At 37.2% G+C, this 15,254-nt stretch overlaps 1 protein-coding gene across 1 annotated transcript; it reads left to right on the top strand.

The window, feature by feature from the left end:
* The first annotated feature begins 1,220 nt into the window (after window positions 1-1,220).
* Window positions 1,221-5,656, top strand: LOC128608048 (transmembrane protein 26). The gene is made up of 3 exons (XM_053625430.1): window positions 1,221-1,736; window positions 3,258-3,399; window positions 4,538-5,656. The coding sequence occupies exons 1-3, from the start codon at window positions 1,486-1,488 to the stop codon at window positions 5,210-5,212; spliced, it is 1,068 nt and encodes a 355-aa protein (XP_053481405.1). The 5' UTR covers window positions 1,221-1,485; the 3' UTR covers window positions 5,213-5,656.
* The last annotated feature ends 9,598 nt before the right edge of the window (window positions 5,657-15,254 follow it).

Here is a 15,254-nt window from a genome sequence, read left to right as displayed (position 1 = left end):
CATAGGAATCTCTTTCTTTCTTTCTTTCTTCCTTTCTTTCTTTCTTTTTTAGCACCTATTTTGTTCTCGAGGCCCTTAAAGATGACATCATGACTGATGCTCATAAAGCAACAGGAAATTTTATCAGCAGCACAATAATGATAATGCACACACACACACACACACACACACACACACACACACACACACACACACACACACACACACACTCCTGGGGGGTTTGATAGGGGATGTTGTTTTAAAGCTAGACAGATGTAAGAGAGAGAGACTTTTTCAGAGGGACATTCACTTGAGTTCTGAACTTTGTTCCTTGGTTTTAGTATTCACTGGGTGAGTATTCAATCTTACCTATATTGACATAATCTTATAATTTAATTGATATATCTTCTGATAGCTACTTTTTGAACAGTGCTGACCTTGACCTTGACCGTCTCAATTGGTTAATAAATTAAAAACAAAAACACTGTGTAAAAAATGCATCTGTCATTACTTCATGGCATTCCTAGGATAATGCTCTGATTGTCTAGTGTTAGAATATGTTTAATTATTAAATACAGTTATTCTATTTTATTCTATTATTTGTCTTCTATTTCTTTTTCTTCTTCTTTTTCTTCTTTGTCCTCTTCTTCCTTATATTCTATTCCTTTCTCTCCTTCAACTAATTTTTCTATTTTCCTTCTTTGTCTTTTCTTCTTCTTCTTCCTCTTCTTCTTCTTCTTCTTCTATCTGTATTGCACTGTATTACTCCTTCTTCTTGTTCTTCTTGTTCTTCTTCTTCTTGTTCTTCTTGTTCTTCTTCTTCTTCTATCTGTATTGCACTGTATTCCTCCTTCTTCTTGTTCTTCTTCTTCTTGTTCTTCTTCTTCTTCTATCTGTATTGCACTGTATTCCTTCTTCTTCTTGTTTTTCTTCTTCTCGTTTTGTTTTCTTCAGTGTCATTCTCTTTTCCTTCTTCTATTTCTTCTTCTTCTTCTTTCATGCATCTTAGGAATGATCACTGTATTGCAAATGTGCATAAGTTGTCCAGTCAAGGACAATTAATCAGTGAGCCAATTATTTAAATATTTAGATTACATATTTTAATGTGGTTCGTATGATTTTCAGTGTTGTGTTAAATTTCTTTATGTTCTTATATAAACTTCTTGCATTCATTAGTTTGCCTTTACTATGATACAATATACATTATTTATTTGAGTTTTTACTTATTTAAACTGTTTAAAAATGCGTAAAAAAAGGTATACGTGAACAGAAAAGGACCTGCTTTTAATACAGCACTAATTTAAAGCCCCATTAGGATCTGAGAGTGGACCGTTACTCTTGAAATTCAAAGATTGAGGTGTTTGGCTGAACATTTATTTAATATATTCATTGCCTTATTTAACTGCCATTCCGCAACCTTTTTGTTTTATATGTGGCACTAATAATGATAAAACTGTAATAAAACTGTTGAAAAACTCCTTGCTGGAAGTGTATTTACTAGACATAATGACTCTCAGAGAGAATAATGTATTCCCCCTCTTCCCAGAGTGCAAAGACGGGACAATGCGCAGAGTTATGGACGTCCTTTTGGCTCTGCTAAGTCGTTTCCTGTTCGCAGTGCATGGCATCGTGACAGTGTGGCGTGTTGTGGTGGTGAAGGGTGAGCCCCGCTATTGGCTGCTGCTGATGGGCGTGGCACTGCTGGGAGTAGAGATGGCTGTTACAATCAAATGCACCCGCAACGCAGAGTGGAAATGGTGACATTTGATTTGGATTTGGTGTTATTTCTAAGCAGGATGTTGGACTGTTACGTTTATTAAAGAAACTCTACCTTTAGAAACAGCTAATGATACATTAATCTGTTGATACAGCACTTCACATCACATAGTGTCAGATCAACTAGCCTGTCCACACCAAATCCTTTAACCTATATCACAAGCTTTTTCTTCTTGACTGGATGTCAGAAATGGCTTAGTGTTCAGGAGATCATGATTTCAAATTCATAACTATCTGTGGCCGGGAATCCAAGAGATTAAAATAGGCCATGCTGTCTGGGTAGGAGGAGCATTACTATCTCCCTGTCAATCAGAGTGACACTAGCCAATCATGGGCATCTCTGAGCTTGTGTATATGGAAGAGGGTAGATAGCGCTTTCCTCTGGGTGTGCTCATCTGCCTAATGACATAGCCCTGGGAGAGCAGCACTTTGAGATGCACTGGCTGGCTTCTCATGCCTCAGAGGAAGCACAATGACCTTTAGCCTCCCCGGTTGGCAGACGTTGTCTGATAGGGGAGCGCTGAGTTGTAGGTGGGAATTTCCCAAGATTAAATTAGGGAGCAAACGGGGAAAAAAAAGTAAAAATTCTAGTTTACTTGAGGCACCCCAAAATCACAGTACCATGGTATACTGATTTTCTTTTCTTGTGACAGTAGAGCACACATCTCTCCTCTGTAACTTCTTTGTGTCCAAGTGATGCTTCGATTAATACTGCTGTTAATATTTCAGCTCACAGTGTTTTTATAATGTCTACATTTACATAATGAACTCATGATCGCATCTCAATCACTTTTTAAAAACTTGTCAAGCAAAATCATATCACTGGAGATTTCAATGTTGAATATCTCTAGATCCTGACCGCCTCCACTGTCTTTGGACCTGTAACCAACTCAGAGCTCATGATGTTTCTGGCCTTCATTGGCTCCCATTTTCCTACTCATTTTCTCTTTTATTCACATTCTAGTTTCTTGACACTGTGCTCTCTTCATTTTCTCTCGCTCACACACACTTTGAAGTCTCACTTCTCTTCTCCAGAGAGGCTTGGATGTATCTAAAGGGATTTGCATAGCTGATGGGAATAATTTGCAGTCTGAATTGAGTCCCTTCTGGCAGCAGTAAGAGCCTCTGTGGTCTAGATCATTGTTAATCCTTAACCAAATCACTTATCAATCAATCAATCGATCAATCAATCAATCAATCAATCAATCAATCAATCAATCAATCAATCTATCTATCTATCTATCTATCTATCTATCTATCTATCTATCTATCCAACATTATAATTGGAAGATTAAGTACTATAAATCCTGAAATTAACATTTAGATAAAATAACCCACCTCCACTCCAGGCAATAAACAATGAAAGAATGAAAAACAAAATCTGGGAATTTGCCTGCAAGCTTTGTGAAAAGAAGCATAGATCAATACATGTCTAAATCTGAAAGATTGTGCTGAAAATCCCCCACTGACTCTCTCTCTCGCTCTGATGTTCCTCTGTGCAGGTTCTCTCCTATGGTTTTCCTTTATCTCAGTACTGTGATTCCCTCCATCTGGTTCCTGGAGCTGAACCTGCTGCAGTTCAATCTGCCAATCAACTCATCTTCACCTGATTTTCTCCTCCTGTCTCATCTCCCCATAGCAGTGGTGGGTCTCTTCAAGTTTCTCAGAGTGAAACATCAGTTTTCTGTATCATATACAATATACTGTATGAGCCTGGGATCTCAGAGTGCTTACCCAGCATCATGTGTACTCTTATTGGCCTGCATATGAAAGGCAAAGTGGCATTTTTTTTTTTTTTTTGTACAAAAGTCTGCCTGATCATTTTTTCCCCTTAGCATAAAAAAAAATGCAGTTGATACAGGTGCAGGTGGATATTTGGTGTTGTTTGTCAGCTGTGACACTTGAATCATTGAACCATATACAGTATATTTGTATCTGGATTGTCAACACTGCAGTCTGACTCGAGCTAAGGTGATGATTTCACCTCATTTCCATGACCACCTATTGATTTTTATTTTTTTTATTTTTTTTTAAATCTTCCTAGAAGGATTAGCAATTTGTCTGACTAACCTGTAGGCTGTTTGTAGCCTGCATCATCCTCAGAAGCAGCTAATAATCACTTTAGCTGCTGATATCTTCACGCAGCAGAGCTCCCAACCCCAGAATCCTTCCTCTGATCTGTTTTCAGAAGCTGAGAGATCTGAAACTGTCACAGTGAGATTAAATGAGAGGCATCACAGGCTTTTGGCTCTTGCTCTCTGATGGGGTTACCATGTTGCTGCTGATATGTTGAAAGCAACGGCCAGACAGCCCTCCTAGCATGAACTAAGCCCTGTAGATGTAAATCAAGGATTTATGAATCCGGGGATTTACACTGGACTAGACATTTGAGTAAATGCAATGAGAAGAAGTTAAAGGAAAAGCATTTAATATGCTTGTATTGTAGTATTTGCGATGTGTTTATTAATGAGAAAGCCAATGTAGAATTAGTGGAGACAGCAAGAATGCAATGCAGGTACACCATGCAGTTACATAAAGTTACACCAAAGATTGAGTCAGCAGTCTATAAGATGACAAGCAAGATGACATTCATGATGATATTAGCATGAAAGTCGAACCTTTGCAATGTTGAAGCTGTTCAGAGTGTTTGGTATTTCCTATTTCTATGTATATGGCTTGTATGTGAGAATTTCATAACAGCATTGGAAAAGTGTATTTACTTCAGTTGTGTTTCTTGCCAGATTTTGTGTTATAATTGTGCTCTCATGTATATCTTTCTTAGGGATTAGCAGATCTGGAACCTGAGAACTGGGTGGCCGGTTTGGAGCAGACCATGCTTATCATACTGGTACTAGGCCGCTGGCTCATGCCCAAAGGTGACATGTCACGTGACCAGCTCTCACAACTCCTCATGGTCTACGTAGGCCTGGGCGCAGACATCCTGGACATCTTTGACACTTTCAAGGAGCCTCAAGTGAAAACCAACCATGCTGTAATTATTGTGGGGCTGAGCCTCTTCTCCTGGGCCTTAATGCAATTCCCTTTGGTTCTGACACAAACAAATCCCCCTAAACTCCACACAAAGCTCCATCTTAAACCCATCAGACCTGGGTTACTGCCCTGCTCATATACCTCCTGCTGCTCCAGTGAGATCTGGAGCCTTCTTCTTACTGTTGGGCTCCAGGACGGCCCGTTCCTCGTGTACCGCCTCTACCTGATGCTCAGAGAAAATGTTCTGAACCAATTGATGATCTTCTTCACATGTAAGAACATCCTCATTGTTATGCTGGAGCTGTACAGGATTGGCGTGGTCCACTTTGAGCTTCACAGGCCTGGGGGGGTAGAAAGATCACTTGATGAACCTCAAAGACAGACTGAAAGAGCTGAAGGTGAAAGATTTGAAGTTTTAGAGTCTAGTGGCCAAGCGGTAAATGAAAGTATTAATGAAAGTTTTTGATGTAAAATTCAGGTTAAGATTAGGTAAGAATCTATAGTACTGTGAGTAAACAGATTTTCAACAGTAAGTTGAAAACCATGGTTAAACAAATTCACTTAAAATCAAGAGTTAAAGAGGCTATGTGTTATCATTGTATCCTCACATTGTTTCACATCATCTCACATGGCTTCTGCATCACTAAAATATTATGACATCAAATATTCATTGAGATATTTCAGTTTACCACATCACAATACAAGTTCATTCATCTCCAGGAACTGCGTTACCTTGGTCAGGGCTGAGATCAATCCAGTGCAATCACAGGAATACTTGGCACAAGAAGAGAATAGACCTTGGATGGGATGCCAGTCAGACACTCATTCACACTGAGGGGAAATTTAGAGTAGCCATTCCTGTCATCGTTTCCTCACGTTGTATTATGTACATCACTAAATATCTCAGACATTCCAGTTTTCACCATGACATTCCAAGTTATAATTATAACTTTCAATATTCCTTTGTTCCTGCCTGCTGTTCTATCTTGATATAATGATATAATGCAGACTGAACTAATTTTAAAAAAGTTTAAAACAAATCCTTTCATGGGACTTTCCATTTTTGTGCCATTTTAGTTCTGTATGGTTTGGCTGTGTTATTCATTATACAGTGCCTGGAGTTTTATTACAGAATAAGCAATATTAGTGCTGGAGACAAAAGAAAAAAGCTACAGAGTGCCAATTAAATTAGGAAAATAGCAAACAAATGTTCTATTAAAGGACCAAATCTTTCTATTTAAGTTCCTACTAACTGGCTCCTTTTATTTAATTATAGGCAGGCTAAAGCAGTTAAGTCTATAGATAAAAGATTCATAGCTAGTGCTAATATCAATTGTAAGACAACTATATCTTGTGTACTGTAAATGCCTAATGAGAGAGAACAAGATCTTGGTTGCTTCCAATGAGATGTAGATCATTTCCAATAAAATAAAATGTCACTAAGTATTCCTTTATTATACAGTTTAAAACAAGCCATTGCTTAAAGTTGAACCAGAAAGCCCACCATAGTTTGCTCAAAAACCAATATATATATATATATATATATATATATATATATATATATATATATATATATATATATATATATATATATATATATATAACACTACCAAAGTGTTTAATTAGTGTTTAATATATATATTAAACACTACCAAAAACTTATTTCTAACATTCTTGAAAACAATCGTTTGGAACAGTGTGAATTGGATAGTAGCCTTAAGAACCATGAGATGGCAGTGTTCACATATTGTTTAAGCCACCGTAACAAAGACAGACATGGCACAACTACATGCTTGCTAACATCAAATGAATCATTTTTGTGTGTGTCTAGGGTTGATTAAAGAGCTGCAAAAACCCTCTGTTCATACAGCTTTTATGAACAACACGAATCAGGCAGCTTGTGTTTTTCTGAAGATGCTCATTCGATGTCAGGTCTTGTGAACATGGTCCCATTCTCAGTTACTGCATCGTTTCCATGATATAGAGTATTCTCTATGCTCAGAGTTTTTGGGGAAAACGATTACCTCAAATCTACTGTCCAGGTAAACATGAAGATTAATTAGAGAGTGTGTGTGTCATACTGTAGGTATATTATAATGGTGTACAACTACAGTAGATTTGAATTAAAACATATATCATGCTGCCTTGCTTGTTTGTCTTATTTTTACACACACTCCATAATTTGTCTAAAATAAGAAATAGGCAGCACCTCAGTCTCACACTCACTGCCTTATTATAACTGTTATACTGTCACAGTACTCATACTGGCGATGGCTGTCTCTCTCTCTCTCTCTCTCTCTCTCTCTCTCTCTCGCTGTTTTGCAATAAAAGAGCTGCAACATCTCCTGAGAACAATAAAACATAATGAAACACTCCCCCCTCTCTCTAAGTACAGTCTTGTTTTCAAAGTCCTCCTCACTGTAGCAATTTTTTAAATCAGAAAAGCAGAGCAAGACAGAGAGAAAGCGAGGTGAAATCCATAGCAGCTTGTGTGAAGTCAGAGGCAATATATGCTAATGTATGGTCTTTAAAAAAGCCAGAAGGCAAATAGGCTAGATGTGTTTGCTAATTCACAGCTTGCTGTTTGAGGGTATTAGCTGTTCAAATCCGCAGATTTGCCGTCAGCCCTCACACCTCTTCCTCCTTCGCTTGCTGTATAATTATTATCATCATCATCATAAAACTATATTTCAACCTTAATCTTTAAGCCCATATCCATAAATCATCGTACATGCGCGTATAATTCTTTGTAAGTTGGTAATAATTCCTTGTAAGCATTTTATTAACTCATTTAATGGCTCATAAGAAATTCATTGATAGATGTATGTGTATACTGCACAACCTTTATAACTAATGATGTCCTGTGTATAATTATAAAGGAACTGCAATATAAATTCGCAAGTACAAAAACTTTATAAACATTTCAAATACCATCACTGTGTGCATCAAGTAAAGTTAATATGTTCAGTTATTCTTCATTATAGGTAAGATGAAAGACACGATTTGTTTATGTAATGTAATATGGAAACACTTAATACGAGATACATTACATTAATTACATTAGAGACAGAAAGCTAGGTGCGACATGTGTCCTTGTCATTTTTGGATGTCATTTGTTGTTTTTGACTAAAGCTTGTGATTTCCAACCTCCAAAAACTAAAGAAAATGCACCTGGACCTGGAATTCTTACTCAAAATATCAGGAGGGTCTCCTCAGCACATCAGAAGTCAAATCAACATGGCTGCTCATGGCATCAACAGCAAACAAAGTAGCTTTTTTTTTTTTTACTTTTAAATGAGTTATACTGTATATACTAAAGGGAGACCCAAAAGTTTTCATACATTGGGGACTATGTGTTCCAGCACCACATCGTTGTGCCTTCATCAGTGGATGTTCGTGGATGTCCACTTCTTGGTTAGTCCAAAACACTTCTTGTCTTTTTGAGTTTGTTAATAAGTTTGGCAACAGTGTGTCATGTGCTTGCCAGGTTTCCTGTTAAAGCTTCCTGATCCAGCCATGAGAATGATTTCAATACATTCTTCTTTTGTCAAAGGTATTCTTAATAATAATAATAATAATAATAATAATAATAATAATAATAATAATTTAAACTAAGTATACAATTTTTTGGAAGACCCTTCGCTAAAAAGTGTAAATTTCCCCTATGTATGGATACTTTTGGGACACCCTGTAGTATTTGCTTTAGCTCAGTCAATTTACAGACATATTAGTTTGTTAAATCTGTAACGCTGAGTTCGCGGCTCTGTGAACGTAATTGCATCACTCTTGTCAATAACATTAGCTGGTAAGCTTGTTGCTAGCAAAAGACAAAAATGGAAGCGTCCATGTTTTTACTCACTTTGTAGCTCTAACACATAGGTTGAGTATTATGTAACACTTCCAAGCTAAGCTGAATGCAGAATTAGAACAAAAAACCTGCCTATTAACGTACTTTTTAAACCCCCATACTGTGGCTGTGTATTTAATCTGAATCCAAGTTTCAGATTAGTACTTAATCTGAAGCCAAGTTTTTGATCATATTTACAACTGTAAACAAATATTTCAGTTGGTTTTATAATCATTCACAGGTCTTTAATGTTGTGCTGTACAACACATGCCATTATAATGAATAGTGCACTTGCATTACAACATGTGCATTAAGTTATCAAGGAATTACTTATAGCACGTAATTGTAATAATGCTTACAATGAATCATTGCCAATGTACAAATAATGACAAGCACAGTTTTATGAATATCAATTTATGTATATGGGCTTCATAGAATGTGTTTCAATCTTATTTCTAATTTATGAGTCTGCTGAAAAAAGTGTACTATAGGTTTGGTCTTATTGTTGTGATTATCCTCAGGTACAATTCTGTCAATTCCATTAGGACGTGTTTTTTTATTCAGCAGGGCTGTGGCATTTTCCACGGTGCAATGATGTACACAGGGCATTTGCCTTCAGAAAAACATGCAATTAATATTGCATATTAATATGCAATCATGGCTAGTGAAAGATTACCTGGCTGCAAAGTGATCAAAAAGCATTTACATTTTACAGAGGAATTAAAAGCCCTCCTGTACATCAGGGCTTAGTATGTCTCTGATCACGACTTATACATCAGTCATGTGGTACAATGCTGGAGTTTCGCACCAAGACAGAGTTGGATCAGATGTCAGCAAGTTCTCAAAGTGATGAGACTGGCACTGTGGCAGGCTTGTAGGCTGGCAGCATAGGTAGGAAGGTGTGTGTGTGTGTGTGTGTGTGTGTGTGTGTGTGTGTGTGTGTGTGCGTGCTTGTGATGTACTATTTAGCTCGGAGCACCTGGATGGCTGAGAAGAAAAACAAAGGCGATGAGAAAAGGAAAAGGCACAGAGAGCAACTCTCACTCACAGGAGCTTTAACGATACTGTGACGTGGGAGGAAGGCAGTCAGCTGATCAACAATCGCTAAAAGAGCTTCGCCTGCCCTAGAAAAACAGAGGGGGTGGGCTAAGCAAAACAAAGTAAAACAATTGAGAAATAATCAAACAAAATAGGAAGAAACTAAAGAGTGTATGGGCAAACAATAAGAATTATGAACTCAGACTTCACAGACACACTTAAACGCATACCCACACACACCTCCACACACCCACACAGACAAGGTAATGACTGGGTTTCTCAGGAGAGAACAGGTTGCTGAGTGAGCAGGTGCACATCTGTAGCAGAGCAGCCGGCATGATTAACCTGTCCTCTGAATTAACTCTGAGCCACATGTCTCACTGGCTCCCTCTGATTTCTCCTTCAACACATAAGAGCAATTTCCATCTCAATCATGTGCGCTGAGAGCCCAGAGAGATGACTGACAAATAAAGCAAGCTGCTTTTAATGCTAGCACATAATTGCCTTACATAGAATATTAGGAATATTAGGAAAATATATTCCAGAAGTTGGTAACTGGCCAACAGCAAGATGCAGAAATGACTAATTATGAAGTAAGCCTTTTTAATAAAACATATTTGTAGTGTCATTAGTGGCCTCTTTCAGCAGGTTAATGTGCCCTGACACACTGCAAACATTATTCAGAAATGGTTTGAGGAACATGACAAAGAGTTCAAGGTGTTGACTTGGCCTCCAAATTCCCCAGATCTCAATCCAATTTACCATCTGTAGGATGTGTTGGATAAATAATTCTGATCAATGGAGGCCCCACCTTGCAACTTACATGATTTAAAGGACCTGCTGCTAACGTCAGATACCACAGCAGATACCACAGCACACCTTCAGAGGTCTTGTGGAGTCCATGCTTCGACGGGTCAGAGCTGTTTTCATGGCACAAGGGGAACCTACACAATATTAGGCAGATGTTTTTTAAGTAATGGCTGATTGGTATATATGATATGTTGAAAGATCTTGTTCAGAATAATTTGATTGGCTGGTTCATGACAGATTGATGTATGTTTGTATTTTGTCTAATGAGGACATGTTATACTATTGCTGTGATGGTCTTTAAATATTGCTGTTTGGACAAAATGAATTCTCTGCCACAAGAAGCCTGATTGTTTGAATCCACATTTGGAACACTGATCATTTTTTGATACCTATTAAATGTAAACAAATATCTGAGATCTTAAAAGTTAAGATCTTAAATTTAAAATGCAATACCGATATACTCAGACTGTCTTAGTGATGCTAAGCTTGTGCTTGCTCTGAGACAGTTTGTAAGTCAATATGAGTCCAAATGTCACATCCATAATGTTGGAATGGCCTCATTACACACCAGAATTCACAGCCAATTATGCTGCTTTATATATATATATATATATATATATATATATATATATATATATATATATATATATATATATATTCCATCTAAAAGCTAAAATCATAAGTGAGGTAAAAAAAAAGAAAAAAGAAAAGAAAGTCTCACCCAGTTTTTCATCCAGTGTTTAAAATCCTGTACATTAAGCATACATATCAGGGGGTGTGTTTCACATTCTAACAGAGTTTAAAGCTAATAATTCATGTGCAGACTGTAATAACTTTGCCTCTGTGCCTCAGCTTGACATAGGAACATGATAAACGAGATAAACACTTTCTTTTTTCCGAGGTGCCAAAATGAATTATTAAGAAGCCAAATCTCACCAGACACCTCACTCATCTATGAAAATCACACACAGGGTGAAAGAGAGAACACAAATCCTTTGAGTGAAGCACATGAGCTGTCCAAAACGAACTGAAACTCAAATTCAGCGTTATTTGTCCCTCCCGTCCTGGCTCTGCTGGACATCTAGGCTGTGGGCAGTGATTTTCATTTTTCAGTTTTGAACCAGCTGTAAAGGCACAAAGTCAGGTGTAATGTTACTTGTAATCAGTGTATTTTTAAAAAGATGCCTAAAGTTGGATCAAAGCTTATACCAGGAATTCATGTAAGATTTCAAGAAGCTTGCAAGAGTACAGAGGAGTGGTGATCCTGTGGCATACAAAACTTGGCTGCTTTCCAAACCTTGTCAGTCTGACATCTAAAAGAGTACATTTAGTCTCTAGAGGTATTATCTTCACTTGAATTGTGAGACATCTCAAGCCCCAATGTTAAAACCTTTTCAGGGGTGAACAAATAAATGTATAAGATAGGCAATTAATTAGCAAGTGAAATCTCCATTATGCTTCCCAAGTCCCATGTTATACTTACCCGGAAGTCCATTTAGCTAGCTTAAAAAGCAGCACTTAAAATTTAACACATATGTATGATCTGCTAATTATGTGCATTTATTATATGCAGACTATGGTAAATAAACAAGTACCTGATTCCCTGAGAGGAGGTGACTTAATATAGCAGCAGTCTTGATCCTGTCCTGATAATGTCTCTGATGATGAAGAATCATGTTTGCATCCTCGACAAAAGGCAGAAAGTCTTTGGCTAACATTTTGGTTATGAGCTATGGTGTATATCTCTCGATAGCATGTAAAATTTTTTTTGAGTCTGACTAGCATCTTCATTTTCACTCAATGAGGTGTTTCAATGTGAGGGGACCGTATGTTGTCTCACTATTGCTTTGATGTCATATGACAGTTTCATGAATACACGGTGAATCAGACACTCAGTTTGTCACTGCTTTCACGTCTCTTCATATTCATGATTCTGGAAAGAATGTCTGCTTGTCTGCTTGTCCACCACCCAAATGGGTGGATTGGTAGGTGCGAGGTAGTGTGTGGGTGTGTATGTGTATGCGTGAATGGTGCTCTGTGATGAACTGGCATCCCATCCTGGATATATTCCTGCCTTGTGCCTGGTATTCCCAGGATACAGCAGTTCCAGATCTACCAGAACCCTGACCAAGATAAAGTGGTTACTGCAGATGAATAAACTTCAAATGAAGCTCATACACTTAAAAAAAAGGTTCCATATAGCACCACTTTGGTCATTCCTCTGGGGACATACTTATTTGGAAGGTTTCATTGTGGAAACCTACAACAGGGGTTTTCCTGTTCTAGTGTTCTACATAGACAGGATTCAAGTAGAACCGGTTTAAGAAGCTAAAAACTCCTAACTTTCCAAAGAACTCACAGTCCTTCATTAGTTTTGGCATCCCTTTTTAATTCTTGAAACCAATGCTCAAATAAATATAACTCAAATTTATATATAACTAAATATAAATATAAGGCCAATTAGAATTAAGCTTCTGGCAACGTGGATCACAGTGATGTCCATTATGCTGATGTGAAAAAGTTGAAAAAGAAACAATGCAAGAAAACGCTTACATTTTGGAACATAACATGAGTAGATTCATAAGCTATGTTATCTAACTTTTATAATCTACATGGCCCAAGTCCATTAATTGTACCACTAAATGGATGTGACATACAGTCCTCAAATTAATCAGAAATGAATATAAATTAGATCATTATCACTGACGGTGCTTCAAGAATCAGGTTTTTTTCTGTTATATTAATCTTTATAATCTAATAACTAATGTTTAAAACTAATTTTGATGATAATATAAGTCTGTCTGCCTTTTCTAAACAAACCCAAATGAAGTTTGCATGAGCGGCTACAAGTATGTACTGGAACTACAGTACATACTTGTTACATTCGAGATGCAGTACTCCATTTGTCCAAGCACATTTAAACCATTACACATACAGAAAACTACATGGACTTACTCATCATGGTGAGAAATTTCAAAAGCTGACAGTACCATGAATCTTGAGCACCATGAGTAATCACCAGTTATCTGTCCATGTGTAACAATTATGAGTTCTGCACTAGCTAAAGATTTTCCAATATAATTCAGCACATTTAATTCAGTGTCGATTGTCACATAATACATAACCTTCATATCATATTGTCCTCAAATATCTGTTTGAGCTGAGATTATTAGTATCAAGAACAACCTACTTGACAATTAACGTTAGCACTGAGAGTGAGGGAGAATCTTTGATTGAGGTCTGCCATTATGGAGGTTCAAACAAATCTAGTATCATTTGGAGGAAACATTGCAAAGGTTAATGTTAGGGTCAGTGGTTCTACCTTTCTTTACAACATTGTCATCTGAAATCCAAGCATTGCCATTGTTTGCTCAAATTCATATGATTTTTTAAATGAGATTACATAGTATAGTATTTATTGCATCAACATTCAAACAATCTCACAACAGTGTCCATTTTAAGCTCCAGAGTTGTACAGGAATGGATGTGCTGCTATTTTAGCAGTTCCTTATTAGGTCTTTGTCCAGCCTCCCACAGACACAATAAGTTTGACTCAATTACCTGCATCCATCTGCACTGACTTGAGAAAATAAGGTGCTAGTTTAAGCTAGCCTTACTGATGATTCATCCACCATAATTACTCATATTCCCTGTCCATTACAGGCAAGGAGTTATTTGTATTGTCAAGACTAGCCGAGAACGACAAAATATACCAGGGGCTTTTAAGAGCCTGTGTGCGTAGGTGCCTGCTGTTACATACCTTTCAAACTATGGAAGACCTGAATTGTCTGTAGCATTTTTCAGTCTCAGTTTTCCAGCCTGATGTTATCTGCTGGATCAGCTGCAAACTAAGCAGCATTCAACACTTCCTTTTTGGGAAGTAACATTGTTCAATTAATCAAATGGCTTTCAATTGACTTTTGAATGCAAATTACATACCTCAGAAATGACTAAGCAGATTCTTTCAAAATCAGTTTTGCACGTAGTACGGTTTGTCTTTCAGCTTCATCATTGCTAATAGCTTAGCTAGTTAAAAACCTGAAGGCTGAATATGCAGCAATTTTGCAAGCGACAGCATTTTACATTTACTGACAATCATTTTGGACACTTTTGTCCGACCGTGCTGGACAGAATGAATGAGACTGCTCTCTATTCAGTTCCATGTAAGTGAATACTCCTGTTCATTATAAATTTCCTACTACACTGATGAGAAGGTGGAAATAAGTCCTTTGTGATCATAGCTGAACATGGCATTTGGTTTTAGTTGGACTAATTATATGACTAATCCTAGTTCATTGCATTTCTTTTGTTAAGGTTGACCCATCCCTTATGCAATCTCTGATTCAAGCTTTTGGGAGATCAAATAAATAGAAAAACAGTTTCCCTCCTCTGTTTTCACTCAGGACTACAGAGTCTGCCTAAACTTGTCTTATTCACTCAAAGTCACACATCACAAAAGTCTTAGCTGCGATGGACCATCTTCATTGGGGTGTGAAGGTAAGACCATTTAGTCTGAACTATTACTCCTTTAAGGAAAAAGAAATCATATCACTGACAAGCATAGAAATGTACTGCTAATTAGCTAGGTCGCTAAAGAGTGGCTTAATTTTACCCAGTCATACGCTTTGTAAGAAATTTTTATTAGCTAAACATCATTATTTGATATTCATAATTCCTATTATTTATATCTGATTCATTATTTTAGTTTTTACAGACACACTGCCCCCCTGGACCTCCTGTAAAACTTCCACTGCTTAAAAAAGCAGCAAAAAAGCATACAATTATGGTATGTGTGACAACCTACAGTAGATAA

The sequence above is a fragment of the Ictalurus furcatus genome, chromosome 5 (assembly GCF_023375685.1).
Source record: "Ictalurus furcatus strain D&B chromosome 5, Billie_1.0, whole genome shotgun sequence".
In the NCBI taxonomy this organism is placed as follows: domain Eukaryota; kingdom Metazoa; phylum Chordata; class Actinopteri; order Siluriformes; family Ictaluridae; genus Ictalurus; species Ictalurus furcatus.
This window is presented reverse-complemented; position numbering and strand designations above follow the sequence as displayed.

Excerpts from the sequence above, each read along its gene's own strand:
- LOC128608048 (XM_053625430.1), top strand. The coding sequence starts at position 1,486 with ATGACTCTCAGAGAGAATAATGTATTCCCCCTCTTCCCAGAGTGCAAA. Across the intron at positions 1,737-3,257 it reads CGCAACGCAGAGTGGAAATG|GTTCTCTCCTATGGTTTTCC; the intron begins GTGACATTTGAT and ends TCCTCTGTGCAG. Across the intron at positions 3,400-4,537 it reads CTCATCTCCCCATAGCAGTG|GGATTAGCAGATCTGGAACC; the intron begins GTGGGTCTCTTC and ends TATCTTTCTTAG.